Source organism: Glossina fuscipes, unplaced genomic scaffold (genome assembly GCF_014805625.2).
Source record: "Glossina fuscipes isolate IAEA_lab_2018 unplaced genomic scaffold, Yale_Gfus_2 148, whole genome shotgun sequence".
Classification (NCBI taxonomy): domain Eukaryota; kingdom Metazoa; phylum Arthropoda; class Insecta; order Diptera; family Glossinidae; genus Glossina; species Glossina fuscipes.
The window spans coordinates 1,882,292-1,901,506 of record NW_023998491.1 but is presented as its reverse complement, the minus strand read 5'-3'; the positions used below and the strand labels follow the sequence as shown (position 1 = coordinate 1,901,506).

The 19,215-nt window shown below is 32.9% G+C and overlaps 2 protein-coding genes across 10 annotated transcripts in view; one reads left to right on the top strand and one right to left on the bottom strand.

Moving 5' to 3' along the window:
• The window catches only part of LOC119641410 (protein shank), a 179,748-nt gene that overhangs the window by 87,509 nt on the left and 73,024 nt on the right, over positions 1-19,215 (bottom strand). The window contains exon 3 of one of the 9 annotated variants that reach the window (XM_038040050.1): positions 12,015-12,117. The exons of the other annotated variants lie outside the window; for them this stretch is intronic. The gene's annotated coding sequence lies outside the window, so the exon portion shown is untranslated. The remainder of the gene's footprint in view (positions 1-12,014; positions 12,118-19,215) is intronic. 9 annotated transcript variants of the gene reach the window in all.
• On the top strand, positions 15-571 carry LOC119641348. The gene is made up of 2 exons (XM_038039934.1): positions 15-171; positions 262-571. The coding sequence occupies exons 1-2, from the start codon at positions 56-58 to the stop codon at positions 569-571; spliced, it is 426 nt and encodes a 141-aa protein (XP_037895862.1). The 5' UTR covers positions 15-55.

Here is a 19,215-nt window from a genome sequence, read left to right as displayed (position 1 = left end):
TTTCACAATTCGTTTTTCACAATTTGTAGACAATTTTTGAATACTTCAAAAATACATGCATATATATACAAAGCAGACTTTATGGAGCATTTGTTCAAAAAATGGTCTCGTAAAAGCTGTCAGACATGATAATAAAAGTGGCTGCTATTTTGTAGATTTCGCGACAGTAGTGTAAGTACTTTTTTATCAATTAATTTGATTTTGAATTAAAATTAAAAAAAGGATATGAAAAATACGCTAAGCTCTTATTACTAAATTCAGAGATGCGGAAACGGTTTGTCAAAGTCTGGAAAACAATACGTTGGGTTTCCAGGTGATCGTCGGTAAGAAGAAAAAGACTGCCAGTGCTCCAATACCTCCAGACCTAGCCACTCAAAGTACTCAACAAGAGAATCGTACTTGCCTTTCTTCAGAAAAATTGTCTCCCCATCTTTATGCTGGTGCACAACAAGCTTTAGACCGCAATTTTCAAAATGGATTCATTTTTAATGACGATATACATACTTTTGATCCTAAGAATAAGGGTAATACAAACGCATGCATTGATTCTGAAGGAGGACACATAACGTAAGAACTCTTTGATTTTCTTCTATTAATTTTTTTATTTTTATTTAATATTAGCCTTTCTCTTTCGAAAATTGTTTAAATGATTCAACTACCTTCTTGTGGTGCAGGATATATTGAACTCGTGAGGATGTATTTAACCCGCGGATGGGCCTACCTTCTGTTATGCCAATCGCTTGAGAAAGTGACAAGCTTGTCTCTCACACACAGGTCGTAATTTTTGCGATACTTTCACGAAATTTAGTGCACTGACATATTTTGATCCAAGGGCGAGCGCTGTTGCAAATGACTCGGATAGGTCTACTTTTTCGACGCCATTTAACACCGTACTTGAAAAATTTATATGCAGAAAAACTGCAATTTTTAAAATTTTTCAACAAAGCTCGCCGTGTAATAGCGTTTGGGCATTTGGTCCGGCTGATCCAATTTGTTGAGCCCCTGCTTATATAAGCTTTATATGATGAAAAGATCTAATTTACGAAATTTCATGATGACGACTGGTTCATTAGAATAAATTAACAAAGAAGTCAAACTTACCGAATTTGGACCACACAGATCTCTTTTTTTGGATACCTCAGCATATAGGCATTCTTAGGAAATGTAAAGTTTTACTAGGCAAAAAGCCCAATTGTTAATGTTTTATGATGAAAATTTGTTCATGACAGTAATTTGACATAAAACTTAAGTGAACCAAATTTGAAGAACATGAGTCTATTTCTTGAAGCAAGCTATAAAATTTCTCATATATGTTAAGCCCCGTCAGAAAAAGATTTCATGACGAAAATTGATCCATAGTAGCAAATTAATCAAAAAGAATTAACTGTAGGGACTTTGGACCACGTAGGTCTATTTTTTAGGTCCGAAAATATGTGAGAGTCATCAAGAGAAGAGAGTTCTTATATGGAGCGAGAGTATAATTTCGAGATTTCCATAGCAGAAATTGAAAAATTGGAAAATTCTTAGGAAGTAAATTAGGTTTGCTAAGTTTGGAACGCGTCCTATGATATGCTTCCAATATGCAGGCTTTCATGTGACATATGTCTTAATTTGTAATATGTGGTGCCTTATTTGAAAATCGAGCGAGTAATCGCACTGCGCGAAATGGTGTCGGGTATTTTAAGGTCGTCCTTGCTCGATTATAATCTGCTTAACAATTTTGATTGCACGAACGCATACATATTAAGTTCCGAGTTTTTGTAAATCTATTGTTTGCGGATCGCGTATAAATAATATTTCGGAACAACATTGCCGATGCGCTAAGCCAATTGAATAAATCATGGAAGCATATATAAATTTTTAAATGAATCGCACAAATGGCATCTGAGATAGTTGTCAAAGTGTTCGTTCATTCGGAATTTTTTGTATGACGACAAAGACTCGATTTTATTGCATAATTGTTCCAAATTGAGAGAGACAAGAGACTTCGCCATATGTCATACAGCCTTCGAGAAAATGGCGATTTAACAAAATGTGGGAAAATGTGAAAATATGTAAATTTATGCCTTTCTGAGGCGTATGCTTGGATGAGACAAACGCGATATGATAAAAAAAAAAAAATTGTGGAAAAAAAGGAGGTAAGAAGAAAAGTGGTAAAATCGGATTGCCACTGCCAACTCAATATGTTGTAATACACTATGGTTGTATGCACTGCATGTTGTATGCAATGCATTGGCATTGTTTATATTCTCCTCAGGTTGATTAGATTAAAAACTCAACGCACTAATTGTTATTTTGTTTTTTTTTGTTTTTTTTTTTTTTGCTTTTAACTTTCTCTGCATTATCATGTTAAACCTTTGGCTAAACGTACATTGTGCAGTCATTTCACATACACGTTTCCAGACAATCGCATTATAATAAATATTTACTTTAAGATTGCATTACACAATGAGTGAAAAATTCTAAGAAAAATAATACCATTCTATGGTTTGCTTATTGTTGTTTTTGTTAACTTAAGAGATAAGTTAAGATTTCCTTTACGAAACATACTTCAAGTCATAATACGCGCGTACGCTTGTGCATAAGTGTTAATAATAATAGACAAAAAAAAAAAAAAAAAATGTATTAAACAAATAAATGTTGTATACCTAAGCCTATGTTTCGTCAGCAGTCTGCTATCGTTTGTTGTTGTTGTTGTTTTTGCTTTTTTTTTTTCAATTTATTTGTCTCTTTGTTTATTCTGTTTGTTTGTTTCTGTTTTTTTTTTTTTTCTTATGTTTTTCGTTCTTGTTGTTCTCGTCGGTTAAACAGTGCCGCTCGTCGTAGATACGTTGCTTTAAAGGCTACCAAAAGCAAAAATTCTTTCTTTTTTACTATTCTTATTATTATTATTATTATTATTTCAATATGCTTTAGAACTTTGTTATTTGCGTGCACGTTTTGCGAGCGACAGAGTGAATCTTCCTTTACATATTGCATATTAAATACATATTCGTGTACACAAACACAGGCACATATATATGTCTACATATATACCACGTTTTTGTTTTGTCATATAATAGAGCAAGATTTCTAGACAAACACTTGCTGTGGCAACAAAAATCAAGCCTTCGCCAGAGATGTTAAATGCGGTACAGTTGTACTTTTATTTTGCATTTTGTACGGAGCCAGGTCGCAATAAATAGTAGTATAAGCTCTCTTTCATAACATTTTTTTGCCTTTTTGCGGCAGGTAAAGGCAGAAGACGCCCTTTTTTTAGTAGTTTTACTCCTTTCTTCAGAAAAGGAAGAGATTTCATTTTCATTCGTCTTTGAACAAGAAAGGGAACTCTTTCCATGCCTGGTACTTTTTACCGAACCAGTCTAATCGTTTTACTAACACATAATGCCTACACTCAGGGCTTCCTTAGGCTCAATATGTTTTCAGTTGTTTTCTAATCTCACTTTCACGATCCAAGACATTTAAGCAAAGTTCTAGACTAGAGCACAAGCGAATCTTTATATATAACTGAATCGATTTATAAAGCTTCTTGAGCCCCAATGACAAAATCCTTATTTTATTTTCTTAACATATGCTGGCTTTGCTCTCATATACTAAGGCCTTTTTGACATAACTTTACGTTGGAAACTTTAACGAAGAGCGTTGAACGACATTTAACTTTTCTAAGTTCTGGAGCTTGTTTTAAACAAAATCATGACTCACTTCAATTTTTTTTTGTTCTGAAACACTTGACACTTGAAGATTGCCGAACCAATTAATTCGACTCATCAAATTGAATGAAATGGTTTCGGAAATCTTGGAAGAGATACTCGACTATTGGAAACATTAGCTTTAATGAGTGCACGATTTTCTTAGAGATTGAGATAGAAACTGAGCTGCAGCAATTGAGAATTGTACAGCATGAGCACTTGTCGTCGTCTAAAGGTAGAGGAGAGACGGCCAGAGTTAAGAAAATTTCCACCCACGGTGTTGTCTCTATTGCATTGTTTGCTGATGAAACGATAAAATTCTTACGATCCCGATCTTCGTATAGACGAAGAGTTATAGAAAAAAGATTTCTTTGGCCCTTGGTTCCCATTGCAAACATTTTCCTAATCTTGGGAAAGAAATCATTTATCTTCTGTAGCGGAAAAGTATTCAATCTGTGAAAAAAAGTACATTTGTTATGTTCTTAAAGTACAAATTAATAAACTCAAGTATCAACACTGGACGATAGGGGAAGCAGTGAGAAAGAGAGGGCAAGAGAGATGTTTAGGGGAAAGAAGAAAAGAGTTATGCATACAATTATGTACATTATTAGTATGAGATTTGCAATGTTAAGCACACAAATATCTGAACACATGCTTGTACGTACATCATCATCCATTCATTCCCTCTTTCGCAGATGTAACGTAAACGCAAAAATCTATCTATGCATGTTGGGCATATTTTTGCATGTATATGTTTGTACAGAATAAATGTTCTGTACAAAGTTTAACGACCTTCTTAAATAGAAAACATTTATTACACGTCGTACACTTATATTTTTACTTCTTTCCTTATTTATTTAAAAAAAAAAAAAATGAAAAAAAATATGAAAAAAAAAATTAAAATAAAAATTCTTTAGTAAACATATGCTTTAACGTGTAAGTGAAGCAAATTTTTGATTTCATGGTTACTAAGTAATTTGTGTAGAAAAGTGATAAAGTCATGTTGAAAGTAAATTTAAAAAAAAAAAAAGAAAAACAAAAAAAATTATAATTCTTCCGCTTTGCTGTTTACGAACTTTCTTACACTGCACTTTCACGGAGCCTGAAATAATTGGAAACTTTGTCACTTGACAATACTTATAAGAGAGATTCGTGCGATCATTACGCAATTTTCATTCCATTCGTTCGTCTTTCGAATTCTCGAATTTCGTAAATAATTCATATAAGAAGCATTTCTGATGACAAGAATGAATGAATGTCAACATATCGTCTTCGTTGTCGCTTGATTGCAATAATATTTCAGTTGATTGTAATGAATTTTCAAACTTTCATTCTTATTTGAGTAAAGAATTTTCGACAAAAAGATAAAAAAAATTATACGCACAATAGTCAGCTAAATATTTTCTTACTGTAGTACACACTTATTAAGCTAGAAGAAGAACTTAGTTCATTCTGCGTTTATTTGTCAAACTTTTTAAATGAACTGCAAACTTAACTAACGCGTACCGACATATACTGACTGGTTATGAAAAAAAAAAAAAAAAAAAAAAAATGTCAAGCTTACATATATGGAAAAAATAACAATTGTTAAGAATTATTTTCTAGTCACGTATAATTTCAATCAAGCTGTTGTTGTGTTTGGTAATATCATCAGCAGCAGCACAACGCAATAGCAATAACAACGGCAACCACCACACCATCATCATCATCATCATTGTCAGCATTCAGAAAAGAAAGTCTGTACACATATATACGTATAAGATTAATGAAGAAAAAAAAAAAAAAAGAAAAAAGTCTCTTATATAGAATAAAGACGCACAAACAAACAAATATACAAGCGCTTGCAAGCGCACATACGCACATACGCACATACACTTACACCAAGAATTTCACAATACAAGCACAAAGAGACCACAAAATTTCTTGCCTAGAATTTCAATGGTATTCTATTGTGGCTTTTTCTCTCTCTCTCTCTCTCCCTGTGTTCATTTTCTTGTCGTCTTTGTTATTGCGTAGAGGTGAACTTTTTCTTTCGTAAACGCGATATGTGTGTAGATTTTAATGACTGATGTATCCTTTTCTTTTTGACTTTGTACGTATGCATAAATGCATGCTTAAGTGAAAAAGTTCTTCTTATGGTTGATTTGTTTGTTTCTCTTTTCTTTTCTTTTTTTTTGCTATTTTTCTTTTCATTATAATTGTAAATCAATTTATAATAAATTGAACTGCGATATGGAGTATGGAAGTATGCGTGCATCTCTATGCTTAAATGGTCGATAGATTTTAACTGCGATAAAATTGATGGCTTAAATGCTTTGGTCGCTATTAAATTCCTTTCGAGATCATGCAATACGATGCTGTCAGGAGCTTGCAAACGAAAACATGATTATCAGTTAGGTTAAGAGAATACATTTTTTTTTCTTTTTTTCTGTTCTCTATATGCTAAATGCCTTCGGCCTGCTATTTGAGTAGATATTCCCAAGAATTATATCGTTTAGGTGATTAGTTTATTTAATTGTTTAAGTCTTTATCCATTTATATCTACCCAGTAATGAATACTTTCGTTGTCTGTCTTATGCTATCATTTATCAATAATAAAAACAAATAAATTAAAAGAAAATAATTAAGACTTGATTGCGGTGCGGTAACTACAGGTAATACTAACTACCAAGAATGCTATGTTTTCTTGCAGATAACTGAAAGAATCTACTATTAAGTGCGAAATTTCAAGTTCATAACGGCTGAGCGTATGCTTCTCTGCAGCTGTTTGTTGATGGAATATATTATTTTTCATCTTTAAATACATCGAGACCTGCATTAAGAATAAGAGATCATATCTGAGGGAATTCTAAAAGTATCACTTGATCCAATTACTGTGTATCTCATATATGTAATCATGTTTCTGCAGCAACTTTTTAGTAAATTGTAGCGATTTACCCGAAAAATTTTAACTGAAGGAAACACTAGAAAACCATACCTGGGGTTGATATATTATATACACATATGTGGACAGAAAAAGTAGGTGCATAGTGTTTTATGTCATTGCAGAACATTTGTCCCATTTTCCTTTCCTACTATACTATTTATCATTTATTTACAAAACAGGAAGATTTTTGTATCTAAAAACGTTTTTTCGAGTCGTGTTGTAGATAGATGTGTAAGATGTGTGTGTGTAAGATAGATGTATATAATTGAACATACGTTTGTTTTTGAACGTAACCATATTTAGAGAAATCAATTGAGACCTTTAATAACCCATGTAACAGCTATTGTTTTTAAGGACAGCTTCAGTTTTTTTACGCCTGAATGAAATTAATTGTCGTAGCTCTCTACCACCATAATTTTCAAATATTTCCCATAATTTCTTTTTATTGCATTATGGCTTGACGTTTTAATCCTCCTCAAACCTTCTCAACAAGATTGAGGCCAAGGGAATGACTTTGACCATTCAATGATGTCCAGGTTGTGGTCCACCACCACGACTACCCTTTTAATAGACGACATGAATATTTCGGATTAGCATCCTGTTGAAATTTCGATACCAGCTTTCTTTGACAAGGAGTAATAACTTTTGAATATACAAATCTGTTCATAGTACTCTCTGGAATGTAGACGCGTATCATAAAGTTTTCCCCGGCTTGCTTCAATGTTTTTTTAAAAAATCGAATTCGGAAACATTTTGCTTCTTCCCGCATCATTTCCAAACAAATGTACTTTTGTTTCGTCGTTCCAAAGGCTTCTCCATTAGTCTTCGACTTCTGGCTTGCACCGAAGCAAAGTCTTTTCTCTTTTCCAAATTGACTTTTCGGAGCTAGAGAACTTTCCGATTTATTCTCTCCGGCGCCATTGGCGCCTAATAAAAAAATAATACATCATCCGACTTTAATTCCATTGGAAACCGACTTTATTTCCATTCAGACAGCTAGAAGGGATTTCGTTTAGCTAAAATTATAACGCGAAACAGTAGAAGTTTTAAAGCACTCGTGACAAAGTTATGTGCGATCGGCCTAGTGATACGGCAATAAGTTTTTACAGTTTTTCTTGATTTCGAAACTGATGACCTAGTCATTGTCCTTCTTGGCTCGATCTATCTAACATTATTATTAAAATTAGTTCATATTGCATTTGTAGCAAAATACTCCTAAAAGACCTACTAACGCAAGATAAAAGCCATCAACTTTTTACAGCAAGAAACCAGAAGTCCACGTGGGATTCTGGAAATTAGTTGTGAACATTTGGGCCACATCTTTGTGGAAGCTATCTTTTACAATTATATAGCAGAGAACTAAAAAATACACCTCGCCCCTACTTTTCTGTCCACACGAATATTTCTATATATGTATATATATATATATATATATATATGCATCCTTCGGCTGATTTAGCCGATTATCGAACTCAGCATGGCGCAAGGATTATAGATAAACTCAACGTAACATTTTCTCTTATGATATATTTATAGCGGCGATGCACAAGCAACATTTTATCCGTTTGTCGCTTTACTTAAAAATGAAAAAAAATACTTACAAAATAGAGAGAAAAGGACGTAAGTGAATCTACTCGCAAAAATCTGACTGCGATTTTATATATATATTTATATATAGAACTAAAAAGCCTTCATTTTAATACTAGACACTCTATTACTCCTTTCATTTGTGCATGGACGTTGGAGGACTAATGGGCGGCTTTATGTCTTCAATGTAAGTCAGTCGCATTGTTTGTAGATGGACCCGTGTGGAGATTTAATCTCCATCAGTTGTTTCGATATTTTTTACTTTCCTATAAAGTTAGTAGATTTGAAATCTCCTTCTAATCTTTTACAGAATCATATATAAATATAGAAGCACATATATATATATAAGCATTGTATCTTCAGCCCTATTTGTCTACATCTGTTAAACCGTCGGAAGTAGAGCGTTTAGATAGCGTCAAAGATTGAAGCTATCATAATAGCGGCCCGAACAATGTATCCAAGAACAGTGTACTCGAAGCCATACAAAGGCTAGATTGAATCTAGAAGAAAGACAGGTCAACAAAAAGTGTGCGCTCAGTCCACCAAAATGAACTTGCGGCCATGTTACATACATTGATTATTTTTCTTGATATTCCTCATTGCCACTGCATTATTTTGAAGGTTCAACAAAGTTTTTGAGCGTTTGTCATAGAAGCCATTTCAGTAACATTGGTATGGATTCCTTTAGATAGACTTCTTTCCTTTTCAACTGGTGAGTTTCTACAGTCTCTGGCAAAATGGAGACGGCAGGTAATATATATACATATATATTATAAATATAAAGACCGCTACACCTTTCCTTCATGCACTATTCGCTATTGTTCTTAATGAACGCAATCTTTTAATTAATTCTATTGCAGCATTATAACCTTTGCGTTGGATTACTTTATGCGCCCGGATAGTAATCTTAAGAAACTCAGTTTATTCGAAAATTTTGATGCCTAATCGTAAAGCTTATATCAGCAAATATTAAGGCATATTAGTATTTTGAAAGGAGAACAACAACAGTTTGCTTTCAAACGCAATTTTTCTGTGGACAACGAGACATCTTGAGACTTATAAACAAGTCTTATTGATTAGCTTACAACGTGAACAATTACATATGAATGCCAGGTCTAGTTATGCATCAAATAAGTTATGCGGAGAGAAGCTTAAGGTTGTTACTTGCAGTCAGTCAGTAGGTTGAGGACAGTAAGTCGAATACTGAAATACCTCAAAAATGCGCATTTTTCATAAATTGTAAGCACCTTGTGGCTTAGTTATCAAGTACATACTTAAATTTTTGATAAACAGACTTTGCGTTTAAAGAGCCGACTACGTACTACAATATCGCGTTTAATGTATGTGTCAAGGTCTTAATGACGCATTTGTGTTGTTTCTTTCTTGTTTTAAAGGTAACAAAAACATACTTCAAAACAAAACAACGCGAAAATAACAAGAATGCTGATAATGAAACGAAAAAGTTAATCATTTAATTTAACCACTTGAGTAACCTTGACCACAAAAAAAAAAAAAAAATCCAAAACCAATCAAAAAAACAAAGAAACCTTCAGCTTCAAAAAAAAAAAAAAATATATTGACGAAAAGATATAAAATACTTTAGTGTTCTTGACAGAGAAAGTGCCTAGCAACGATAAGCGTTTGAAGATCTGGAAAAGCTTTTCAAGTTAGAACGAAAACAAAAAGTCATCAAGTCTGATATAAGTATAAAAGTTATAAAAGTTTTCATTAATCGTTGGCGTGTAAGTTTGTTGATCGCAACTAATTCCACTCGAAACTAGCACATGCCGCGCTTATGGAGAAAAGAATGCATTAGCATACAATTAAGAACATTTTCCAGACCAATCTAACCAAAGTTAATTCATTTGAGATTTCGAAAAGTTTCAGCCCAGAAATGCATTTAGTTGTTAATTTTTTTTTTTTTGCACGGAAAACGATCCTTTTAACTAAGTACCCCATTTGCAGATATGGCGCATGAAAAGGATGTCATCATAAATCTATCACGTCGTTTGTTGCATTGACGGAAATTTTGTTAAGTGCTGAAGAGCATAGAAATTTTCGGACTTATTCTAACAGTCATTCTCTAAACCCAGTGCATTTTAAGCAATCCGTAATCAAAACAAGTAAAAGCATCATAGTTGGTCAGGGCCGACCATTTTGTCTAACACAGTTGTTACTTATGTATGCAATGACTCTTATGGGTCAATTTTCATCACAACCTATTATAACTTAGTCTTTTCTGCTCTATAAAGGGTCAATTTTCGTGAAAGTCCTTATTAGGCTAGGTTCCAAAAAATAGACCGAGATGGTCCAAATTTGATACAATTAATTTTCTTAAGTTAAATTACTATTACGATATAATTTTCACCCTGAAGAATTGAAAATTGTGGCATTTTGTCAAAGGAAAGGGGCTCTCAAAAATTGCCTCAGTCGGTTCAAAGTTTTCATACCAATCTAGAATACCGAAATACTACTACTTAGCCACTTTTGCCAAGAAATTTTGGAAATTACAATATTTTTCTATATAGGGCTTTATATGGGGAGCGGTCGAAAAAGTAAACCGATCCGAACCATTTTCAACAGAGTTCGTCCTTAGATTAACATACCTCAATATACCAAATTTCATCAAAGTATCTCAAAAATTGCGTTCTGTAGCTTGAACACAAATTTACACGGATAGACGATAGATGGACAGACAGACAGACAGACAGACAGACAGACAGACAAATAGACGAGTTTGTCATTTTCTGTAATTGGTGTAATGAAAGGTGGGTTACATACGTCCGATCTAAGTTATAACAAAGTGTTGCTTTTGTTGCGTTCTACGTAGATCTCCCACGATTGCTTCAATTCTATATAGGGGCGCGTTAAAGTAAAAATTTTGACATCATTTCAGCTTTGTATAGAGCAGTGCTACACAACTTACCCAGAATTTGTTAAGCATAGCAAGTGTTTGGAAAGATATCATTAGTAAACCAAGGCTGGTTACGTTGTAAAAGAAAGAGCAGAGACAAGAGCACCTTTAAAAAAAGTTATAACAAGATTGATCAGCTCTTGCCTTATTTAAGTAATATTTAAATAAAAGAAAAAACCGCCAAAAAAAAAAAAGTAAATATATAAATAAGTAAATAAATGTATAAAGAATGAAATAAATATTTGTTCAGCTCCATTTTTAATGTTTTTATTAAAAAGAGCACAACTTTTTTTAAAATCAAAATATTATATGTTTTACGACAATGAAGCCAAGTTCGAAATGCTGGTTCTCTATATTTTTATTTCATGGTTCGAATTCCTCTTCCGAATTCGATAAGAGAGGCGCTAAAAGGCGATAATAAACCTCGCTAATGACAGAACTATAAATGCAATTTATCATAAGATATATCATAATCCTGTAGTATTTCAGAAACTAAAAAAATCCTTCTGAATGTCAGGCGATATTTATTAAGGAACCCATTCTGAACCTGGCTTTTGAAAGGTAATATTTTTCGACATTCTTCGCTGTAAAGTTCTTAAAGGTAAAGCAATCTTGGAGCACGAAAGGAATAACTTTTTTTTCGAACTTTTTCTAAATTATCTGATTTGAAATTTGTCATAAAGTTTTATACGAGAATAAAATCTTCATATGAATAAAAACTTTTATAAAGTGTTTATCAACCAATAAGTCTTAATGGCTGGTGTCTAAGATTCGCCTTAAACGAAACTATAATTTTATTATATATTTTCTCAGAAACCGAAGCCACACTCATACGCACTGTTGAACTCAATTAAATATTTAAACAATTTCAACAGTTTGCGAGTGAATAAAAACTTACCGTAGTTGTGTGCGCGCAAACACGTGTGTGTGTGGCTGTGCGATGTGCACTCTTCTTAGTGGTTTATTTTATATAATATGCATTACTCTAATTTAGCCGCTTTCTGTGAGAAACAGGAAAAAATGCATTAACAGCTTATCGTATATGAATGAAATAAACACTCATACGCAATGTTTACCTAAATGGCAAAAATTTACAAAGAAAAAAAAAAAAGAAAGAAATAGTATTTGTAGCAACAACACCTGTGCAAAAACAGAACTCTTTGTAAATGTATATATATATATATTGTGCACACATGTAAATGTATACATTTATGTATACAAATTTATATACATATGTGACACACAATTGCAAGATATCATTTTAAATTCACCGTAGGGGATTTATGACTAACTTTGTCACAGAGCGGGCGTTTTTTGTTGGTTAAATTTGCAGTTTTTTTTTTTCTTTTTTTTTGTAACTGTGTTAAGTGTTCGTCTATGATTATGATATTTTTTTTTAAACCATCTATATTATTGTAGACATTCTGACTCTGAAGGAAATCGGATTTCCTGAAGCCAGACTAAGTTCTTATATTTGTCAAATATTTACGATATTGTGCATCAAAAATTCGGTTTAAGCCACGCATGCATATGCATAATGGTTCAACAATGTCCTCTTTTTTATCAAGAATGAGTGATTGAATGCACTTTACCGAAAATTCAATTTGTACGCTTTTATGTCAACTAAAAGTGTTCGTCTCTCAGATACGTATTGTTTACAGATGAATATTTATACGCGCAACATATATATATACGTATACACCAAACACATCCTCCAGTGTTCTCTGAGATGTGCAATAAACCATAACCACCGGGTTTAACGTGAACAATGCGTACGAAAACAATGGTTTTGTTTATTTAATGCTTTACTCAGGAATTTCAAAGTAAGTAAATGCATGTTTACGTATACCATATATACGTAAATTTTGCGTACGTGTAAATAAAATTAACAATCTGAACGATATACAATAAAGTGTCAGTACTTGGTGTTCCATTTTTTGAGTGATTTCTTGGCTTTTTTAAATTTTGTAAAATAATTAAAACTTACTCGATGTGTTTTCATTGGCCTGCACACAATACCTTAAATCTTCAGGAGTAATGTAAAAGATTTTAAGAGACCGAAAGACGGAAGGACATACTAGCAGGCTTAAATTGAATCAGCATTTGATGCTCACCAGGCATACATATAACTTATAGACATTTCCTATGAAGCTTGTTCGCTGAGCCAAAATTTATATGACTCCGGCCCTCGATGATGGGCATAAAAAGGAGGCAAACATTTACATGATAGCATTATCCTTTTGTATAAATATCTGAAAAGGGATTTCGTTCGATATCTTATAGCTTACGTTAGATATATTTTGATAAAGACTTGGAAACGATTTTGTCATACTGCTCCGACAAGCCTAGCAGTAATGCCTTTTTTTTAAATGTTGTGTAAAATGTATATGTTGAGCTCATAAGAACCAAGCGTTATATTTAAAGCATCGATCGATATACTGATAGCCGATAAACTGTTATTCAATGCTATTTCACCTGCAAAGAGGCTAATAAGCGTAAAAAAGTTGTAGTTAATTGCAATAGAGATAGTGAAGCAACATTTAAATCCAATGCATTCAGTTTGTGAGACTTGTTGTGAATAAGAGTGCAATCGAGTACAGACATTGCAGACATACTTCTCTTTTATGAAACTGTCCTCTGAACCACGGATACTTCTTTCATCGACTGCCATCAGCATATCGATTGTAATTTCTAAACTACGTCAAATGGTAGTAAAGTAAACTTCCGTAAAAGGAAATTAAAGACGGAACTCCGTGCTTTAAAATACTGCAAAAGAAGAACTTACTACACGATATAATTACTTATAAAACGAATCATATGTCTAAGGGATTTATTTCCCTATGATCTACAATAATTTCTAAAAAAAGCTATAAAAGCAAATCAAAAATAAAATGCGGTAGTAAAGCTTTGTTCGTTTCAGGAAAGTCGAATAAATTATTTACAGAAAGTTCCTATTTCTTCACAACCATACTCTTGGAAATAAAGCTAAGTGAAATTTGACGGTTTCTTTGCATTTGAAAACTTAGCGGTTAATACTTCACGTAGCCTATAGGACATTAGACTTGGACGAGAAAATGTCGCCATCTTTTTAAATATATTCATGTATATGATTACGAACTGAATTGATGGCGTCCTTAAAGTTAATATATGCTGATAATAGGGAATTGTGAGACATTCGAGAAACTCGAAGGGTTATTAAAGTCGAGAGGATTAAATTATATGTTAATTGTATTGTTTGCAAAATTACCCGACGCCTATCGATTTTCAGCGACCCCAAAATGCTGCTAATCGCAATGTAAACCGGATAAGCATGCCATGAACATACACACATGCATACATACATACATACATACATGCAGAAGTGTTTAAATGAGATGGAATTTTGACATATAAATCTCAATAAAACAAAATTAAACACATTTGAAAAGTCCCCTAAACAAATATCATAATGCTAACCATGAATTGCAAGCAATATGTGCTCTAGAAAAGCTTCCCCTTCTCCTTTCCCCCTTTCACAGAAACTATAATAAAACATACATTAAAACCTAACGTAAATGAACAAAATAATAAACATCACCCTGACATCTGACAAGTGTTAGAAAAATGATTGTAAAAACATTGTAATAGAATAACTGGAGGAATAATATAGAAGGAGAAGAGCGAGAACAATGGGCGAAATAGGTAATTGTTGGTTCAAATCTGGTGCAGAGAATATTAGAAAATTGCAAAGTTAAGCTAACAAATGATGATTAACAGAGACCCGTATATGAATGCATACATACTGACAGCATATTGTTGAGTAAACAAAATAAACATTATTTTAGTTTATTTAAATGTATACCTAGCTTGGCATGCAAATGACACAGATTGAGAGCAGCAAGTATGTAAATGACATACATTTTAACCCTCTTCCTCAATCAATCCCTCTCTCTTTTTCGTCCGCAGGAAACGTTCATATTTATTACTAGCAATTTATTTGAAAATACTCGCTTAACCAACTGAAGGATTTTGAGTGCATATTATGTAAATTGCATAAATTTTAATAAAATCTGTCGGATCAAGTGACAAAGTGAGTATATTTTGCTTGTAGTCATATATGTTTTGAGGTTGAAGGAAGTTTTCAAATGCATGCTTTCGTTTACCGCTAATTTGTTTTATCAAAAAGCAAGACAAGTAGGATATGGAAGCAGATGTACGCATCAGTGATGCCAGGAGGAAAAAAAATTATTTAAATCGACTATTCGTCTATTTCTTGTACTCCGAGGGACAGACACACTCAATGAAAAATATACGGCGGCAAATTGCGAAGACTGATACCATTAAGCTCAAATTTGGTAAAAATTGGATCGCGACTAACAACGGGATGATTGCGGGTTCAAATCTCAAGTGCGATAGAGTTTTCAATATACGAGAGGCTACGATTGAAGCTATCCGGCAGCCTTGAAAGCCATACTTTGTAAATTTATTCACAAAATAAGCGAAAGTAAGAAGATTATATTCGGCGGAGGACGAATCTCGTATACCCACCACTATGCTTTTCGAATTCTATTCTCCAAGTTCTTTGATATGATACCCATATCGCTGGTATTATTAAGAAAAATTTAATCCACCAGATCGCGGTGTCCATCATGTTAGAGTTAACCAATTTTTAGGCAGATAAGAAATCTTCATTTGAGGGATGTACAGCATAGTTTTAAAGATTTCGTCTTGTTTGCCTTATGATAAGTAAGCATAAAATCTCAAAAAAAAGAATAAAAGAAAATTTAATCACTTGTAACTTTATGGGGGTTATGGCCGATTTTTTCGCCTTTTTGTATATGAAGTGGAGAGCGTTTCGGAAAGTAAATTTCGAAAATTCCAGCCTTTTAACTTTAGTAATTTCCGAGTAACGGGCAACAATCCACAAATATTGATCAACAAAAACGGAGTTTGCGGCCAGTTTATACTCCACGGCGGGCTTCTGCTCTGACCAATTTGTTCCCTTTTCAATACCAACCTGCGTGCAAAAACTTCTAAAGTTTATATCGTATTTGAAGTTGATGTCTTTCGTTTTGCGATCAGGAGAGTGCCAACAACTCACCCGACGCAGACACTCAGACGGACAGATATGGTAAAATTAATTCCGAATTTCAAGCTGATCAAGAATATATATATATACTCTATGGAGTCTCTGAAGCTTCCTTTTGGGTGTTACATACATTATGAAAAAAAAAACAAGATAAGTATACCATCATCTTACAGTGATGGGGATAAGAAAAGAGAAGATTTGAAAATCCTTTCCAAGTTGGAAGCGCAAAAACGAAAGTTGCCCCAGTTCACAAGTAGATAACAGTTTGTGTGAAGAAGAAGGTGCGGCAATACTCAATAATGTCTATCACTGGCATTCTGTACGGAATATATGCGTTTTATTTGTATATATGATAATAATGACTGCTTGCTTTTAAATGTTATGTTATGTTATGTTATGTTATGATTATTAATTTCCGCAGCATTTACTGGTTTCATAAGCAATTTTATATAATTATTTTAATTAATATCTATTTGAAAGCATTCATCATTCGAAAAATACGCTCTGTTCTAATGTAACAAAAATCATATTTAAATATAGGGTTTAACAACATAAATGATTTTTCATTCTAATAAGTTACTAATAATTATATAAAATTAATTTGTTAACTGTTTAAAATCTCAAGGTCTTCCATCATTTTAATACAACTTCTTAGAAATACATAATAAACTATATAATTTAAGGAAAACATACTTTTATACATACTTGGTATATACATTAGCAATGAAAATGTTATCGTTGGCGCTGCAACGAACTGCATTGTGATGCTAATTATGCAGAAAAAACAGAAAATGTTATCTCTTTTCATGATAAAATTTAACAAAAATTACAAATTATCTTGCGAAAGTTTGCGTGCCACCGTTCGTTACGACAGATTACATTAACAAAGTACCCGAGTTGCGACTACGCATAGAAATTTTGAATATCATTGCTATGGAAAATTATTACATCACTTATACATATAATTGGCTACAAGCTACTATATTAACAGTTGCCACATTTGAGAGCCGTTGCTTACCAGCTTATCTTATAGAACATAGCGTTCTCGAAAAAGAATCAGTTATCAATCCAAGCTTTTCAAGCAGTGGGCTGGCTTGGTTAAATTTCAAATTTACATTTTTCCATGTCGCTCAAGGTGAATTCCTTCACACTATATACCTTAGGGTAAAACATAACTGATTTGCATTTTATTCGAAAATTTGCAATTTTTCCGAAATTTCCTTTGGGACATTCTAAGATCTCACTTAGCGTCTTTTTGAAGACTTAGGTAAAGGAACAGAGTTCATTTCATAAGAATCAGAACATCAGTTAAATAATTATTCCTGTAGTCAAAGAACTCTTTGCTGGGATCCTTTTAACAGCTGCTTGTGGTATATTAAGTCTGCGAGGATGCACCTAACATCCAAGAATGCTTAAAATAGCCTCGCTTTTTATTACACCAATTGAATCACAATCATCCAAGCTTGCCAGTCCCTGCTTGCTTATGTCTAACACACTGCCTCCGAATTTTGATAAGATTTGTGACCTCACTGTGTTTTGGCGCCCGGCGAACTCTATTGAAAATGGATTAGATTGGACTATTCCTTCGACCACTTCCCAAATTTTTGTTTCAAAAAAGTCTTGAGCAATTTTTATTAGTTTTCAACGAAAATCGGCAGAAAATAATATTTTGATATATATGAGATAAGCTAAATGTGCAAAATTTAAATAATATAAGTCAATCTTTTGAACACCATCTTACATAACGATTCCTAACAAAAGCCTTTATATGGCAAAAAGTCTAATTTGCAATATTCTACGATGTAAATTATGACCTGTTTATAGCTGTCGATATCGCAATTTGCATGTAATACTCGATAGCAATCTTACAATCAAAAGTTCTTTCATTCGCCAGTAGGAAAAGGTCTTACTTTACCAACAACAATAAACACATTTCTTGGTTACAGCGAGTGCTGAGGGTCGATGCTTGATCGATGATAGCAAATTGAACTTAAAATTGACTTTGCTACGTTTGACTCCCCTAAGTCTGAAAAAGTTCATTTCATATGCCCCAGCCCTTGTGAAGGCTGGGCTCTTTCTTATAGTAACAAAGTCTAATTTTTTGTACTTTAGGATGGAAATGGATGAAGGATGATAAGAATGATTTGTTGACAAGAAAATTAAATTTCTACCACATCAATTTAGGTTTTGGGCTTCTTTTCCATATAAGGATTCCGTAAGGACTGATGTGAAAAACATAGTTTTATATGGAAACGAGATATCAGTTTTGCTATTCTATCACGAAAATAGAAATTGTAGTAGGTAATGGTACTAGGTGTAAGGTATTTTAATGGTAGGCCTTGCTCATCTGCAGAGCTCTTCACTCTTCAAGTTATTGTTGTCTCGCAAACCTTGTGGGATGTTACCTCCTCTTAGTATAACTCTCGGTAATATGAAGAGTCAGTAAAGTATTTTTGTTAAGGGACAACAAATTAATGGTTAATAGAAACTCGTAGCTTTACAAAAATGAATGCCTTCGACCTCAGGTAACTATTAAATTGTAAATTTATTTAATTACTTTGCATCATCATTATGAGAAGAATTTTTTTTTTTTTTGCTTTTTCTTAACGCATTTCATGTGTAATATAATGCTCATTTAATATGGAGTAATTTAATTAACGTAAAAATTCCATTTGTATGTTTTACGCACAACGCAAAATATTTAAAAAAAAAAGATGAAAAATCAAAGACTGTAAAAATATTTAATTTTCATTGTTACACCAATGCCTCGTTGCGGATAAATAATTTCTATAAAATATTCTTTTTTTTTTTTCCTTCTTTTTTTGTTCAACAAAAACCTAATTAAAATATATTATGTACAAGCGGAGAATAAAAATAAATTAAACTAATTTACAATTAATTCACCGCAAATTGGCAAAAAAAAAAAGAAGAAAATAAAACAAGAATTAGTAATGACTTTAGGTCGACCTCTGTAACTGTTCATATAATCATTTACCAAAAAAAAAAAAGTTTTGCAAACAAGGAAAACATA

What these genes read in the sequence shown, in the direction of transcription:
- LOC119641348 (XM_038039934.1), top strand. Translation starts at nt 56, where the DNA reads ATGCATATATATACAAAGCAGACTTTATGGAGCATTTGTTCAAAAAAT. An exon ending in GTAGATTTCGCGACAGTAGT is followed by an intron (nt 172 to 261) that starts GTAAGTACTTTT and finishes TACTAAATTCAG; the next exon opens with AGATGCGGAAACGGTTTGTC.